This window comes from Phoenix dactylifera, chromosome 15, assembly GCF_051530095.1.
Source record: "Phoenix dactylifera cultivar Ajwa chromosome 15, Ajwa_hap1_PhDact_Kaust_v1.1, whole genome shotgun sequence".
In the NCBI taxonomy this organism is placed as follows: Eukaryota; Viridiplantae; Streptophyta; class Magnoliopsida; order Arecales; family Arecaceae; genus Phoenix; species Phoenix dactylifera.
This window is the reverse complement of record NC_143204.1, coordinates 16,174,319-16,191,224: the sequence shown is the minus strand read 5'-3', so window position 1 is coordinate 16,191,224 and position 16,906 is coordinate 16,174,319. Positions and strand designations below refer to the sequence as shown.

At 40.5% G+C, this 16,906-nt stretch overlaps 1 protein-coding gene across 3 annotated transcripts; it reads right to left on the bottom strand.

The window, feature by feature from the left end:
* Window positions 1–387: 387 nt before the first annotated feature.
* On the bottom strand, window positions 388–15,981 carry LOC103708247 (uncharacterized). Of its 3 annotated transcripts, none has more exons than XM_088711280.2 (9): window positions 15,763–15,981; window positions 13,461–13,780; window positions 10,348–13,080; window positions 10,100–10,248; window positions 7,559–9,721; window positions 7,325–7,373; window positions 6,996–7,243; window positions 6,676–6,783; window positions 388–873 (listed from the first exon to the last, which is right to left on the bottom strand). In XM_088711280.2, exons 3-9 carry the CDS (start codon window positions 13,012–13,014, stop codon window positions 645–647), a joined length of 5,613 nt encoding a protein of 1,870 aa, XP_088567406.2. In that variant the 5' UTR covers window positions 13,015–13,080; window positions 13,461–13,780; window positions 15,763–15,981; the 3' UTR covers window positions 388–644. The 3 variants fall into 3 exon arrangements, with proteins under 3 accessions (XP_088567406.2, XP_088567405.2, XP_089783557.1); XM_088711279.2 differs by having other exon boundaries at window positions 10,348–13,142; window positions 15,763–15,962; XM_089927431.1 differs by having other exon boundaries at window positions 10,348–13,142; window positions 13,340–13,780; window positions 15,763–15,960.
* Window positions 15,982–16,906: the final 925 nt, after the last annotated feature.

Sequence of the window (16,906 nt, the reverse complement as noted above, 5' to 3'; positions counted from 1 at the left end):
CAATTTACATGGATCATATATTACCAAATTTCTGGTTCAAAGTAAATACGATTACCAAATAAATTTCTAGGAGAACCCGCCTGAAAAGGTAGCTGGTTTTGAAACTACAGGAACCTCCTCATAAGATAATCTTTTCAGCAGGTAGCACCCAAACAAGGTCGCGCTTTGAACTACCAATGTTACGCACGCATCAACAGATCGCTGAAGAAAGGAACGCCAAAAATAATGCCTCCAAGCATGTATTACCTGCCTATACCCATGTATGGCAAGATTGCAAAACTCAAGTTGATGTTGAGATTGATCATTGGGAAATGTTGAGATTGCATAACTTAGTCATTATGATGAATTCTTCTAGAAATATATAATGATGCTAGACTCTTCTGCAACTGGAAAATGAAGCGAGACCAAACCTCCTTAATTCCATGAATTTACAGAGACCTGTGCTTTGGGTAAAAGAACACACGAGGCACTGCTTTCAAAGGCGGGCACCCCTATAGGTTGCCTCAGCTTCTTCACATTATATATTGAATGTAACTACTGCCTCCCCTGTTCCATGTTTATCTATGTGCCTATGCATATTATAAATGGGGAGTAGAAAAGCATGGAGCAGGGATCAAAGGAAAAAAAATCAATCAATTAATGATCTAGAGTGATAAACAGAGCACCCCCTCAGGAAGATTTCCAGGCATGGAAAGTGCAGTAACATATCTTTGCGGAAATGTTCTACGAGGCGCATTTTCAGAAGTCGATGAGCTCTCAACTCCATCTGTGTGACTCCGACCATGAAACCTGCCTAAACGGTTGACAATAGAAAACCTTTCTAACTCCTGGCACTCTAGCCGTACATCTAACATTGAAGTCCTCCTGTCCAGTCTGATAGAGGAGAAACCATGTAAAAACAGTAGCAAGGAAATTATGATCAGAAAATCAGTATGACATAACAGAAATTTTTGAATGTTTACAGGTTCCTTTATAGCTTCAACTAATTAGATAATAAGAAAAGATCAGCACGACATTATGGAAAATTCAGATGATGGAAGGATCAAATATATCAACATAGCATATATCTTGCCAAAAAATAAAACTCGACATACAAGTAAAACTGTAAGGAGATATTGCAGATAAACTTGCAGCAAGCATGTTAAACAAAAAAAAAATCATTTAGATGACTCAGCTCTCACCACTAGTATACCTAGTACATATAACACAAGCATTGGGCATCAGGTGAAGCTCCCAAGCTGTCATGATCCTCTATAATTTACATCTACCTTCATTAAATGCACCCTATTAAATTTGTCTCCCTTCAGCCATACAGGGAACAGATCAAAATTGGACAAATAATTATTAATTCACATAAAAGTTAACGAAGGGAAATGATAACAAGATATCTAGCGATTTAACCTACATGTTTGATAGGTTGATGAAATCAAAATCATCCATCAAAAACACCCTAAAGAACTAATCTTTTTTTGAAGGAAACTCCCTCAAGAATTAATCAAGTGCATCACATGTCCCTTCACCTATACAGCAAAAAAATGAAAAAGAAAGCAAAAGACAGTGATGTTTTGCTTCAAATATGGAAAATAAAGTGGAATCCTTATCTTAAAAAGCACAAAGAAGGCAGTTAACATGAACGCTTGGCACCTTAAAATGAAAGACAATCATTACAAAACACACCCTTAATAATTTCAAGAATTACCTCTTTTCACCTTCTATACATAATTAGGCATCGTTACTCTTTCAGTAGGTCACTTGTATTGGTGTTTCAATTCTTTTTGTATTTTTTAAAAAAAGAGCATAATTTTGCAGTTTCTTTATCATCACTAGTTGGAACTTGGAAGTAAAGTTCTCTTTCATTCCCCTACATCATAGCCTCAGGACTCTTCGAGAATTTCTGGAGCTACTCTTCTAATGCTATTTGTTCCCTAATCCGACTACATATTAGAACCTCTTATTTTTTGAGATCGGACCCCCCCCAACACCCCATCACCACCACCCCTGAAAACAGAAACCACATATACAACAACAATCCCATCAACATGGTCACATAAAATCCCCAAATACTCTACATTCAACCTCACTGAGTTTCAATCCTCACCATTAACTTGAATATGGCACAACTTGAATATGGCACACCCACTTGTTGTTCTGCAGTATATGCACAGTTTTTTTGGATGACAAGGAAAAATGTTATAAGGTAAACATATGAGGGATGGCTGAGTCAATATCAAGGCTGCTGCAGGAACAGAATAAGGAAAGAACGACCTGCAATGCTGTAAATAACCTCCAAAATAATAAAGACATACATGGCCAAAAGTATAAATATAAAAAGAAGGTTAGAGCAATTGCTCATTATACCAGAAAGTGGAAACTTACCCTTGCCAAGCAACATCCACACAGCTCAGTTTCTTTTCTGATATAGGAGAGTAAATCAAATTCCACAAAAATTATCATGCCGATCTTCTACTAATGCATACCAAAGGCACACTTAGTATGCATCTCTGAAATATAAGAGACACCACAAATCTTAAGTAAAAACCAAATAGGACGTATAACAGCTTGTTCCTCCAAAGCATAGCGCTGGTGCTATATGATCTGTGTGACTAGAACTTCCATCCAGGCTCAAACAAAATGCAACCATCCATTCAAAACTGCCATACAGAAATGGCCATACACAAACTACGAAGTGCCAATGTGAATATTCAAAATTTTTTCTTGTTATATAACCATGCACAACCCTATTATCTGATCAGATCGGGAAGAAGGAAGATTTTCTTTAACCCGCTCAATTCGAATCTTTAAAAAAAAAAACTAGAAGAAAATGGAAAAATCTTGAAAGTAGGGCTTAACTCCCTTTTCTTTCATTGATCAACCACATCTCCTAAACTAAGGTACATAACTCCTATTTATAATACTAGCGAGATCCCTCCTTTCACAATTTGGGTTGGATTTCTTTCCTAGTTCGAATACAACTAGATATTCTAAAATAAATATGACTAATAGAAATACTCTTAAAAAAAGCTAAAATTTAGAAATATTCTAGAAAAAGCTAAAATTCTTGAGGAGGTAGATCTCGACTTCTACATCAACTCTGCCTTTTATCCCTTCACTTGATTCTTCTTAGATAGAAAGCTACATCCGATCAAAGTCTTATCCAAAAAGGAAACTATCAAAAAAAGCTAAATCACCCTGTTTAAGCGATTTAGCTTTCGCTAAATCAAAAGTGAAGGTGGAGAAATGCATACATCCCTATCTCGCAGTTGAACCACCTGGCTTGCTCGAAGATGGTTTCTGGTCTGGTTCTTCTTTGCTCTCGAGTCTCAGCGAACCACTTGCTTTGCTCCTGCCTCTGGACTTCGTGGTAGGGACACTCCTTGCCGTCCTTCCTCATCGATGATGAGTACGGCGACTCCTCAATATTGATATCGGTAGATTGGTCAATGGAACCAAGGAACGAGAGCTTGGCCTCTCATAAGTAGTATCGGGTTCTTGTACCATCATCACAAACTTGTTTCAAGCATTAATAAGTTACTTCGCTTGGGTAGCAGCTGCAAGGTCAATGTTACTTTGTGTTTTAGAGTCACTGATCATGAGCTCTTTTCCATCTTTTACGAGATAATACTTCTTCAGACGTCGGTAGAAAACTGCATCTCGATCCCAAAGCTACGGGCTCCTAAAAATAATCTAGCAAACATCCAAAGTAACTACTTCACAACTTACTTCGTCAATATACCTCAATTATGGCGAATTTAAAGGTACACTGCTTAGTGATCTTCAATTCGACATCCTTCTGAATCCAACAAAGAGGGTAGGAACGTGGATGAGACTTCGTTTGCAACCACAACTTCTGAACTAGATTTATAGAGACGAGGTTCTTCTAGCTTTCAAGATCTACAATAGCCTCGATGATGCTTTGCTTCAATTCCTCTTGCACCTCTAAATTTGTCTCAGTTGTCCTAGATTTCCTCGCCATCAAGCTCAATTTGAAGTCTACTTGCTCCAGCTCAATTAGCTCCTCAACCTCTACAGCATTGAGAACCACTTTTCCCTTCTTAGAATCCTCGTCCTTCTACATGTTTCTCTTCGACTACAGCTCAGGGTGAAGCTTCCAACACTTTTCTCTGATGTGTCCATGAAAGTTACAGTGATTGTAGTAATTAATATGAGTTGTGTTAACGTGCTTCGTACCTTGCTCCCCCTCCTGACCTAGAATTCCACCAATTTTTTCTGAACTTGTCGCCCTTCTTTCCTTCCCTAGGCCGATTCTTCTCCTCAATTCCCACAACCTTCAAGGTGGCTTCATTGTTTTAAACTTTATGAGAATTGCATGATCATCGATGGAGATTGCAAAAGAAATTGCTTTTTTGTGAAACTCGGTGTAGTCCTGGATAGACTGATCATGCTTCTGTCATAGGTACCGCCGCATAATACACTAATCATCCTTGTGACCTATTGGGTAGAACTGCTTCTTGATTAGACTCTTGAATTTGTTCCAGATTAAATTATACCATTATTTCTCATATACGAATTTTACCAGATAAGAGCATGGCTAGAAAGCTTGAGATGGGCAAAAGTTACTTTTTGGACACTAAAGTATCCATAAATAGTAAGGTACATCTCTGGTCTAACTAGTTATCTAGTTTGTCCGCATCAACAACCCCATCATATACAGGAATCTCAATTTGAGCTTCAACTTTAAAGAGTTGAAGAAAGACTTTTCATATATGTAGGTTGCTTATCCTCCTCGCTAAATTGTAGATCTTCATTTACAGACGTAAAAGATAGCTTTGCAACAGAAATTGGTGCTTGTGTTAAAGGTATCGCCAATCTGGAGAGGACTTTGGTGAGTTGGGCAATCTTCTCTTCTAGTTGTATGAGACATCCCTTCATCTCATCATCCATCAAGAAAGAACTAACAGCCATATTCGCCTTTATCCTTCGATGTACTTGAAGCACGAATAGACCTTCTCCTGATTGCTTGTATTACTCGCACATTTGGACCATAAACTAGGACCCACAAATGTAGAGGACCGACGCTCTGATACCAACTTAATCTGATCGAAGAGAAGAAAAATCTCCTTCAACTCGCTCAACTAGAAGATGGAAGAATTTCGAAATAGAGCTTAAGTCTTCTTTTCTTTTATTGATCATCCCCATACCTAAATTTAGGTATATAGCCCCTATTTATAATACTAGCGAGATCCCCCCTTTCACAATGAGTTGGATTTCTCTCCTAGTTCAAATAAAACTAGGTATTCTAAAATAGATATGACTAATAGAAATATTTTAGAAAAAACTAAAATTTAAAAATATACTAAAAAAGCTAAATTTCTTAAAGAAGTAGATCTCAATCTCTACATCAACTCTACCTTCTATTGTTCCGTCTGATTCTTTTCGGATAAAGAACGACGCCCAATCGAAGTCTTACCCAAAAAATCTTTCGGTTCGACCAGCCCGTTTTAGAGCTAAAAGATAAAATTGTCCCGATTCAACCTCCTAGGAGGTTGGCCCAAAGTTATTCATCTTAAAAAACTACCTAATTTCAAAAAAAAAATTATTTTAATCAAGCATCGTATAACCAAGTTATCGCCTTCGAAAGTTTGGTTTGTGACTCGGCTTCACGATGCGGCGCATCTCGCTCTTAAACCCTGATCACCCCTTCTCCTAGTAGTCAAAGTGGTCCACATCGAGTCTAAAGATCCTTCTGAATCATCTTCAAATCATGTAATCAAAACTTTAATTATATTCTCTGTCACCACCATCCATAAACATCATAATTGGTCATCCTTGAAATTGCTTTAAGAAATTAGGCTTCTCCCTCTTCACATAAGCAAAAGATCGGCTTTAACAAAACTTGCCTAGTTTGAATTTGGGTTTAAGCAATCTACTTTCAGATTTTAAAAACCATTTCAAAAAGAAATACAAACAATTATCCAAGTACTTGATACTAGTTAAAAAAAAATTTCCTAAGTTTTCAGAAGAAAATGGAATCATACCCACATGCTTGGGAAAATTGCATCGAAAATGTTTTTCTCCCAGGAACATAGTCAGGGCAAGACTTAAAAAAAAGACAAAATAAGCTCTCTAATAATTAAATGTAACACCAAACCAGACAACAAGGGGTTTAAAATACTGAGGTACAGGCACACACCCTGGTAATTAGTCACCCACATACATTACAGGGGGTACAAGCTGTACATACCAAGCAGTAAGTGTCCATAATGAACAGAACATAGACCCATGTTAAAAGGGAAATTTGATTATAACCAACTAACAAGCAATTTTGTCAAAAGGATAAAAAAATTGTCATAGCATATTGATTATTGATCAAAGTGCAAGTCATCAAAAAAAAAGGAAAAAAGATGCACAAGGAGTCTATAATACAATATACTAGGATCTCATATATATGGAGATTTACTGATGTTCGACTGACGAATACAGGAAGACTGATCTAATTACACAGATATCATAGCAGCAAAGCTAATACTAACCTTCCAAATAACTGAAGCCAGGTAAATGATTGAATCAAACACATATTTACGTATATTAGTCACAAAAGAAGGTGGTAGCATATGCACAGGAGTCATTAGTACAATCATAACAAAGCACATCAACATGACAGCAGGAAGGAAAAGAGAGAATTTTCCATAAGAAACCACTGAAAATTGTTCATACCTTAAGAATTCACTTTCCAGCCTCTTCGATCTTCCAATAAAGTTCTCTACAACTTTTGAGTAAATGCTGTCTCCCACTTTCTCCGAAGTCCTATGTTTTTCAGATATCCTGTAAAATTAGGGGAAAACATAACTGCCTTTAATGACCATGGTTTTGTCAAAGGTTTCTGTAGAAAATAAATGCATCCATATGACATTTCTTCAAATAAAAGAGCAGTTAAAACGAGCATATTATCCGTACTTCGCATGTTAGCTAAAGCAATTTAGCATCTAGAAATCATACTACTTCGTTCATTTTCTAAAGGGCATCGACATCCTTACATCTTTTCCTTGTCTAACTGCACACAAGAATCACATCCTGAGGAAGCAATCAAGCTGCATGCATCTCCTAGTGCTGATTTAGCAACACAGTATGTCACACTTTCATAAGCTGAAGGGGACTCTGCTTTAAGAATTGCAGCAGGTATGGCCGGAAGAAGCTGCTGCATTAGCTGAGTTGTAAGGATTAGTCTTCTTCTTGGTTGAGGCACTGGCAAACCATCCTCTAACATTTCAGCTTCATCCTCCACCTATAATCAAAAACTAAGCCATGTAAAGAATACAATTCAAAAATAGGAACTAACAGCTATCAAAATGGACAATTCACAAACCTTTTCAGTTAACCTATTAGAAGCTTGAGCCCAATGCAGCTCTGCCATGCTGTAGACAATTTAAAAAATTTGTTTGTTAGAAAGATCGCAAAGAAATCACATTGCTCCCGAGAATGGAAAAAAGAAAATGAAGTACGCCAACATTCCAATAAAGCATCTGCCTTTTCTGTTCCAAAAAGTAGACAGAAGTAGTAGTGCTTATCAGACAAAGTTGACACTGATGGAAAGTACCACCTGATAGTTTGCAGCCTTCGTGAACCTTGTGCAACCTCTTTATGCCATGGTAGAAGCTCTGATGTTGCACTTTTACGCTTCTTCAGTCTTGGAACCATATCATGGTCCATGACATTAGAAGGCAGGCAACTAGGAGAAGATTCACTGGCAGCTACAGTTGTGGCTAATGTGCTTCGCCCAAGATCGCCAACCTGACTTGTATCCATTCTTTGAGCCACTTCAGTACCACTATCCATGCTCCCAGAAACTTTTGGGAAATAATACTGCTGCGTGGCAGGTTTCACACTCCTCTGGCCATCATACATTGCAAGAATCTGACCATTTTTGTAGGTTCCATACTGTTCAAACCAGGAGGAAGCCATCTGAGGACTAATCTGTGGGCGCTCGCTTCCCCCTATTAAATCTGATGGAGAACATTTAGTAAGAGAGTGCATGTGAGTTTGAAGATCATGACATCCCACAACACGTACATCCTGAGAAGAAGCTTCTCTACCGGGGAGCTGGGAACATGCGCTCGCACTTCTCTCTTCATTATCCCTTGAAGCAAAGCTTAGCATTTTGACATCTGATGAGAAGGAACTGTGTGAAGCTGCACCCAATTCATTATCTGCAGGAACCCTGAAGACCGCATTCTGTCCACAAACAATGCCTTGACCTGCTTTCCAGTCCATCTGTAAAGCATCAGAACCAAAATCTGCCCCTTTAAGCCTTTTCCCAACCCTCTTGCTTGGATCAGAATCAGCACCCTTCATGGCTTGCATCTGATGCAGTAGAGAGTAAGTTTGCTGTTGAACTTCTGAAGGTTTTGAAGTGCGCCCATGCAACCCAACATCACTGCTAGAAGAAGCAGCATTTGCGTGAGGAACACATACTGTCTGTAGGTTATGTGCTGAGTCCTGCCCATGTTTTCCCTTGCTGGCATCTTGCTGATGCAGACGGACCAAGGATGAAATGGAAACAGCAGAACTTCCTTCTAACAGATGCTTTTGTGTTGGTTCTTGCCCTTGAGATACATCGCCTGCCTTAGTAGCAACATCCACCCTCTCGCAAGGTACTTGTTGCAAGGAACCATCCATGACTGCATGTTCCTCTCCTTCAGTGGCTTGTTGTGATTTGACATAACATGTACCAGACTCAGATGGAACATTTTCTCCCCTATGTTTTTGATCATCCACCTTCTGCAGGCCCCACAATCCAGTATGCCTATTATTTGATAAACTCATGGACTGAAATATAGCAGAAGTAAGATTGTGAGGCTGGACACCAGCTAGATGTTGAGCTGGTACATTTGTCCATACATGATGCGACATTTTTGAGAAGCCAGCTTGCTGAGGCATCCCTGATGTAGAAGGTTGTGACCCTGATCCAGGTTCTACTACAGGGAGTGGCTGGCCTGAACTTCTAGTACGAGAAAAGCCTGCATCCATTGGTTGGGAATGATCTGTCTGTGCTGAATAAAATGATGAAGCAGCAGGTGCATGAGTATCAGCAGAGGAAGAAAGCCTGGAAGATGGAATTCTTCCAGCCAGATTAGGCACTGATGTCTGGAAAGATCGATCAGCCATAGCTCTGTCATGTGATTCACGTGGCTGTCCAAGAAGAGGAACATTTTTAGCAAATGAATTTACATTAGCTTGATTGCCAAGAGAAAAATTTGCAGATTGCCCCACTGTTTTATTTCCAGATGCTCCAGATATGTGGTGTTGCTGCTCCTGCTGTTGGAACTGAATTCCCGTTTGAGAAAGATCTGAAGCAGCTGCTGCCGGTGAGTTGACCTGACTATACGATGTTGATGTTTCCATGCATGTCTGTCCAGATACACTGCACCTAGTGTCCCAATTTTCTATTTGAGATGCTTCATGAGGCAGAGGTCGAACTGAAGCTGTAGAAGCTAACCATGTTCGATCCTTAGTCCCTCTCACATGGTCAAGTTGCCTACTACTAAAATCACGTAAGGAAGTCTGAGAAGGCTGGTTTGAAACTGGCTGCCGTTGTGATGGTGGGGCCAATCGTAATCCAAAACCTTGCGAGGCAGAAGACTGAATAACTTGAGGATGAGAAGCACAGATATCAGAAGCAGCTGCTTCGGGTACATCAGATGCAGCAATAGCTTTGCCATCCCTTGACTGGTCCACCTTGTGAAGAAGCTCAAGCATTTCCTGACTGCATTTAGAAAGATATGCAGTGTGAGGAATGGCCAATACCAAAGCCAGAAACGGGCTCTAATCATTATGCATGGCAATGATAAATTGCTTATCCCAAAATATTGGGAAATGCAATAAGTGAAAAGCATAAAGGATGCTAAGTCATGTACAAATGACATAATGGAAGTTTTCATATAAAATTATCAGTGAGATCTGAAGCATTCTCCTGGCCATTGTACGTTTATCGAATGTGCAACAAAAGAGTAAAACAAGTGGAGCATTGTTCAATGTCAATAATAAGATTTATGCATGTAGACATCTGGAATGAGGTTCAAGTGAAAAGATCATAACAAGGTAATTGGGTTAAGTAGCAATATCTCTAGCTACTACCACTTACCTTGTTTGACCAATTCCTTTATTCTGGGAATTTAGAGCAGCTGATCCACCGAAGGAATTAGATCCAGTTGAGTCATATCTAGGTACAGTAGCTCTAGATTGTATGTCCTCGGCTCCTTTTGAATTTTTCTGTACACTAGCAAAGTTTCCCTGTAAATGAAAAAGTATCATTAACACCTCCTGAAATAAAGAGGTTTGACGAAGTATCATCAGTGATAAAATCAACTCGCACATAAAATGCATCAGTACCTTTGCCATACCAATAACATTGTTCGAAACAACTGGGCCAGCAAACTGTGAGTACCCAATATATCTTTGCTCATGATTTGATCCTCGGATGACTGACTGAGGCAGACCCTGAGGATATGATGCCTGCAACTGAAGGATAGAAGGTTGGACATTGATCCCCATACTTCCCATTTGGTGATATTGAAGCCTGTGGGAACCAGGAGTTCGTTGCTCAGAGTGACTAAATGATTTTTGGCTGCCACTAACCAAAGCACGGGTGTCATTTTCAGTTAACAAGGAGCTCTCTCTTGCAGCACCTCCACCACTGCTATGCTGCCCAAAATTTAAATGGTTTGACATATATTCTTCATTGGAAACTGTTTTTGGATGCTCGTGCTTGCTGTCATAGGTTTCGACCAATTCTTTTCCGGTGTTATTTATGGTTGATTCCCACGCTTGTGATCTGCTGCTTTTATTATACTGGTTTCCTTCCGCATTTACATTACTTGCAGAATTTATAAAGGAATCAAGGGCAACATGTTTTCCACGATCAATCTGATGTCTATTAACTAGATGCTGATTCATTTCCTGATTCACTCTCAAAGTACCCGAATTCATAACAGCAGCTACACTGCCCGTGAAAGAAGTGTCACTTTGCATCTGGGGACTACTAATATCAGATTTCATTGGCTCCAGTCCACCCATCGGAGTCACTTGATTTCCACCAACCTTCCACATACTGCCATCATAACACCTTTCGACATCCATGATTCTGTTTGCGTTATTGCTCTCACCATACTTAGTGTCATCATTGTTACCAAGTGAATCTGTGATGTTCCAGCTATTTGGCTTGTTACTTGATTGACTAGTAGTATTCAACAAAGGCATGTTTTGTTGGTGAGTCCAGACACCCTGCATGTTATGCGATTTGGACTCCACTGTTGCATAACATGAATTGTTCTCCAGCTGCCCAAGTGTTTGCCCAGTCCCAACACCATTATTTGTTTGCATTTGTGCATGGAGGACACCCTCCAGAAATTGCTTCTGATTGTGGTTATGAAGAGACTGTTTGTCCTGTGTTTCTCTAGTTGACTGCTGAAAGGACTCATGGGAAGAAGCTTCAGCTGGTACCCTGTCATTTTGTTCATATGCTGATGTAAATGAATGCTGAAAACCAGGGGCAGTAGAATGGCTTGTGCTTGCATCAGCATTGTTAAACAAAGGCAAAGGTCTTGAAGATAAATAAGGTGCACTCTGCAGGTTATTGTCATCCCATGTTACTTGCGGCTTCCCATTGTCATTAGATACGGTTGAATGGTTTCTAGTAGAGGATTCTGTTTTGTGGAAACTCAAGCCACTCCATTCTTCCTGAAGTCCCTTCTCACTACTGGAAACTTGGACAGCCTCCTGCATAAGGGCACTCCAACTGCCACTCTGGACAGATGAAAATGCACCAATATAATCATTGTCCGAAGAATTTCCATGCAGATAGCCTCCCGTGCAAGAGTTAACATTCCTTCCAAAAGAAAATCCCCAGTTGTCATCATCATCAGTACCAAATAAGAGCTTCTGTTCTGTTGGATCTAGACTAGCCTCATCAGAAGAAAGTCCTACTTGTGCTGGTTTTTCCTGCAAGTTACCAGACAAATCAGCTTGCTCCTGAGTACCTTGAAAATTCTGAAGCTGAACACCGCGCTGCAAATGATTCATTTGCTGAAGATTGCCTGATGCAGCACCACTACTTACCCTCTGCACTGAAGCATTCCCAAACAAACGTTTTTCCTGAAAGCTGTGTGTAGAAATTGAAATATTATCCTGCAAACAAGCTTGTTCAGGAATACCCCGACTACTTTGAAAAGAATTAAGCGGATCTGAATGAATTGACACCTTTTCTGCTTGGATCCCACCTGCCTTAGTCATCACATCAGTGCTATCACTAGGCATCCCTTGGAACTGAGAATATTGATTCATCTGTGCTCTGCTGCTGGAGACTGGCATACCATACAGAGACTGGTCAAGCTTCTGTGGAACAAACCCCATGGTCTGCATTGCTTGGCCTTGGTCATTTGGAAACATCCTACCATTTGTCAAATTTTGCATGGCAGGAGAGCCACTGGGTTGTATCCAGTTCATGTTACCAGCAACAAACATCTGAGAATTGCTAGGCATTTTGGACTCACCTCCCACAAAGTTATTTGACCACACATAGTTAGATGCATCATTGACGGGCATTTCGTTAGCAAGAGCCGGAAATTGATTGGTCGCTGCTGGCTTCGCAGCAGCAGATAACTGGCTAAGTGGATTCTGCTGCCTTTCCCCTTGATCCAGCTGCTGAAGTTGCTGCTGTCTCTGAAGCTCTTGTAGCTGCTTGTACATCAATTGCTGTTGCCATAACTGCATGTTGTTAAAACCCAGCTGCTGCCTTAGATGAGGTTGTGATGTTCCAAGGTGGCGGCTCCTAATGAGCTGCTGTTGACTATTACAAAAGTCAAAATTAACAGGAGCCTGGGCAACCTCTGGTGTTTCTGAATTTCTTATAAGACCCGAACTGTGTAGAGGAGCATTACCCTGCTGTGCACTAAAAGTAGCTACGCCTCTAAATGCAGTATTGTGCCTATCAGAAAAAGAATTATCCTCTACAAACTCTGCCTGGTTGGGCCTTGTTTGAATATCTTGAGAACCATGCATAAATCCTTTCAAATCTAACTGTTGGTTTCCAGGTTGACTGTTACCAAAATCTGGAATTGGATTTATCTGAGTGATATTCACACCAAAAGACAATTGAGAAGTTAGCCTGATATTTGCCCTATCAGAATCTGAAGATAAAAAAAACCAAACAAAAAAATATATTTTACAACAATATGAAGAAATGGGTTTTGTAACCACTAAACATGAATGTTTTGTGGAGGGGCGAAATATTTATTTATTTCTCCTCTTCCACTCATTTTAAAGACAGCCCATGAGAAAACACAGGTACATACAATTAAGACTGTATCAAAGATGGCCTACTTACTAAAAAAACATCAAGATGCCATATGGCTGCAATGTCACTGAAGTTTAAGAGCTGCAACAATTGGATGCTGAATCTGATTCTAAGGAGGACAAATTCAAGAGAACAATTAATAGGCACATACCTATAGACTGAACAGTGGAATTTCTTGAATTAACATTCAGAGGTATTACACTCTGGCTTTGAATTCCAGCCCGTGAATTACTATTGAAATTCGGCCAACTTCCATTTCCAATTTCAGATGGATGATGCTGGGATGCGTTGTCTTCCTTAACAAAGTAGTGGACCTCTTCAGTAAATTCATTCCCAGGCATAGAGAGTCCAGCCTCCACCAAACAAACCTTATAAACACAAATTTTCCACAAATTATGGATGCATTATATGACAGGTGATGTCCTGCTAGCAGATACTTCCCTGCTCAAGTCCACCCCTAGGATGTCAACTCTGTGAAACAATATGAACAGAATGATTTGAGATAAATTAATGATCAATAAAATTGCATTGAGCAAAAGTATGTGGGGCAAAAATGATGTGGTGACCAGTTAATTATGGCAGATGAAAGCAGAAATAAAGAATCCATGATAACAAGTCAAGAAATGGGAATTATGATGTCACCATACTTTTCATGTAGCTGCATCACGAAAAGTACAAGCAGAAAAAAAAAGACAGAATGACACTTAGACAAACTTAACATTGTCCCTTGATATCCAGCATTTACTTACAACATATCAACAATTCTCATGTGAGTGCAAGTTAAATCATAGAATACAACTAAAAAGCAAGATCTAAGTAGGAGGTGGCTTGTAATGGTTTAAACTTAGAACAAACGATCATTTAATATTGGATGGCTTAAATAATTTGGCACTTTCTTCTCAACACAGGATATTTATTCAACATTTACAGAAAAAATGATAACCATAAGAAAAGTTGTCACAAGACATACACAAAGTGATCACCACGATGATCTAATCTAAAAGGTAAAAAAAAAGGTACTCGGGCAATAAAGTGGCACACAGATAGGAGGTAGTATGAATCTATGGGGAAAAACAGAGCACGTTAATTGGTCAGAAAGATTTATCTGTCTATATTTTAGTTTTAAAAAGAAATGAATATCAAACCCTTTAATCCATTACTAAAAAATACAATGGAATGAGGAAGTCTAGCAAACAGCATACTGTTCCATTCTTAAACACAAAATCTATAACTTTTGTGTAAAAAGGGTCCTACAGGCTCATAACAAGAGTTCTCTTCTCAGGTTGCTGATCTTTGCAGGAAGAGTGTGAGTTTGTGTTCTAAGTTTCTGCTCTTGAGATCTGGTTTTGAGCTACCCATGAAACCTTTGAAGATGGTAAATGGACTTGGCACAGAGTTTTTAAGATAATTTTGCGTAAGACTAACTGCTGAAATGCTAGTACGAAATTTATTTGGCGGAGGAGATGCAGTTTAAAGTACCTAATAAATAATATCAAGCATTCGTTGGTTTCACAATGCAGGTCACCAATTAATACAAGTAGAGGACAAGCCATAAGTTATGAGGTGAGTTAGTGGGAAATAAAGCTGAAAGACAAAATTTTGACAAATAGGATAGCCCCAGAACCCAAAGAATCTAACTCAATCAAGATATTTAAGTTTCCAAATTTATATACGTCTGCTCCTGATACCATTTCATGAACGCTTCATCTGCCCACTTATGATGCGTACTCTAACAAGACACCATCGTCAGGAATCATGTCCCCCCGCACCAGAACAGTTTATTTCAGTAACAAGTCAAGCTCAAAACGAGCTATCCAAATCCTTAAAAAGAAAGAACAGCATTATAAGGTAAGTAGAAGTCCAACCTCTCATCCACACTCTTAAATCAATCTCAAACCCCGGGCTCCAAAAGCCGCACACATGATCTTTAGCTGCTACTAATTTCCAAACCAATTCGCATGCAAAAAGTCTAAGACCCAAATATATACGCTCCTCCTAGTGTATCAACCCCGAAGCATCAAAATCTCGGGCATATCTAACCATCGAAGACGCAAAAAGAAACTCCCTTCCCCCCCTCCCATTTGAACAACACCGCGCAAAGGTACAAACGGGCAAAATCCCACAAACCCTAGAACAGATACTCCGTGCGCAGCCCACTCCCCACACCCCAAAACCCCACCCCACCACTACTCCAACCTCCAACCGAGCCCCACGAAGCAAAACTCCAAGCTCCCTCCCAACAACCCCGGACCAAATCCAGCCCAGACGCTCAAGATTCCCAATTTCCCCGCCCTATTCGGATGCGTAAGCAAAACGAGACAGCAAAACGAACTAAAACAGAGAATCTAGCAAGCACACGAGGCGAAAGCCCTAGATTGATCGCCCGGCGACGGGGGCGGGCGATCCGGGGGGCGAAAATTGGGGGATTTGCAGAACAACAGAGCGGGACTTACTCGGATGGGCGGAGATCTCTCCGTGAATGGCGATCGAATCGGGGTTCCTTCAATCTAGGGCTAGGATTTCGTTAGTTCTCCCGGCTAGGGTTAGGGTTCCAGAGGCAGGAGGGCGATGGCCTTCGAAGCTGCGATACGCTACGAGCTAGGAGAAAGAGAGAGAGAGAGGGGAGGGGGGGAGGGGAAGGGGGTTTGGTTTCTCGGACCGTGCGGGGTGGCAAAGATAAAGTAGAGGCATCGTGCGAACATTTCAACGTACTGAGGGGGAGACGCCCGGCCTCGGTCCGAACCGGGAGGCTCCGACCCCCGAGCCGTCCAGGCTCGGAATAGAACCGGGGAACCATTTTTATCTTCTTTACTTATATCGGGAAAAGGATCCGATGTTCCCCCAATCTCCACCGTCCGTTCCGTGTTCCCCGGGCTCTCCGATCGTCGTACCCTCAACGAAGGAACCCATCGAATTTTCTATGCGGGAAGAGAATCTGCCGCTCATTAAAGCTCCGAGATTTGTACTTCCGAATTTCGAGGCGTTGCTGATGGTAGGGGACATGTCGCGCAGAGGAATCTTGCGCGGAGCCTCGAACGGGGGAAATGGTTGCGAGCAGAAAAGACAAAAAGGTCTCCATCTTCCGCTGGACACCATAATTGCTTAGCCATCCGTAAATCTGGACCGTCCAATTGATGGTTTCCGTAATTTGATTTCGGGAATCGGTTATATACGTTTATGGGACCTGTGCAGGACTCACATCGTGGTGTGGGGTTTTTTTACGAGAGGCTTCTTTCGGCGTTGACGGTTTGGTTTGGGGAGACGGAGTTCGTAACGGACGTTAGGGGAGGATAGGTTGGATGGATGACAGTGCCGTACTACCATTGGGAGGCGAGCCCTTCAGTACCGGTTCCGTTCAAACCGGTCAGTGAACCGGAAAGTGGAACTACTGTTGAAGTCAAGGTTTTTCTGACTCCTTTTCTCTTACCACTTTACTTGTTTCTTAATTGGTTTTTTGTATCCGCTGATAACTTCTACTATTTTTACCGGAACGGTGGTGAGTAAAAGGTTGAAAATGGATTTAATCATCACTGGATACCAACAATATTCATATTTATATCTATTTTTAGCTAATAAATATAAATATTGATTGAAATT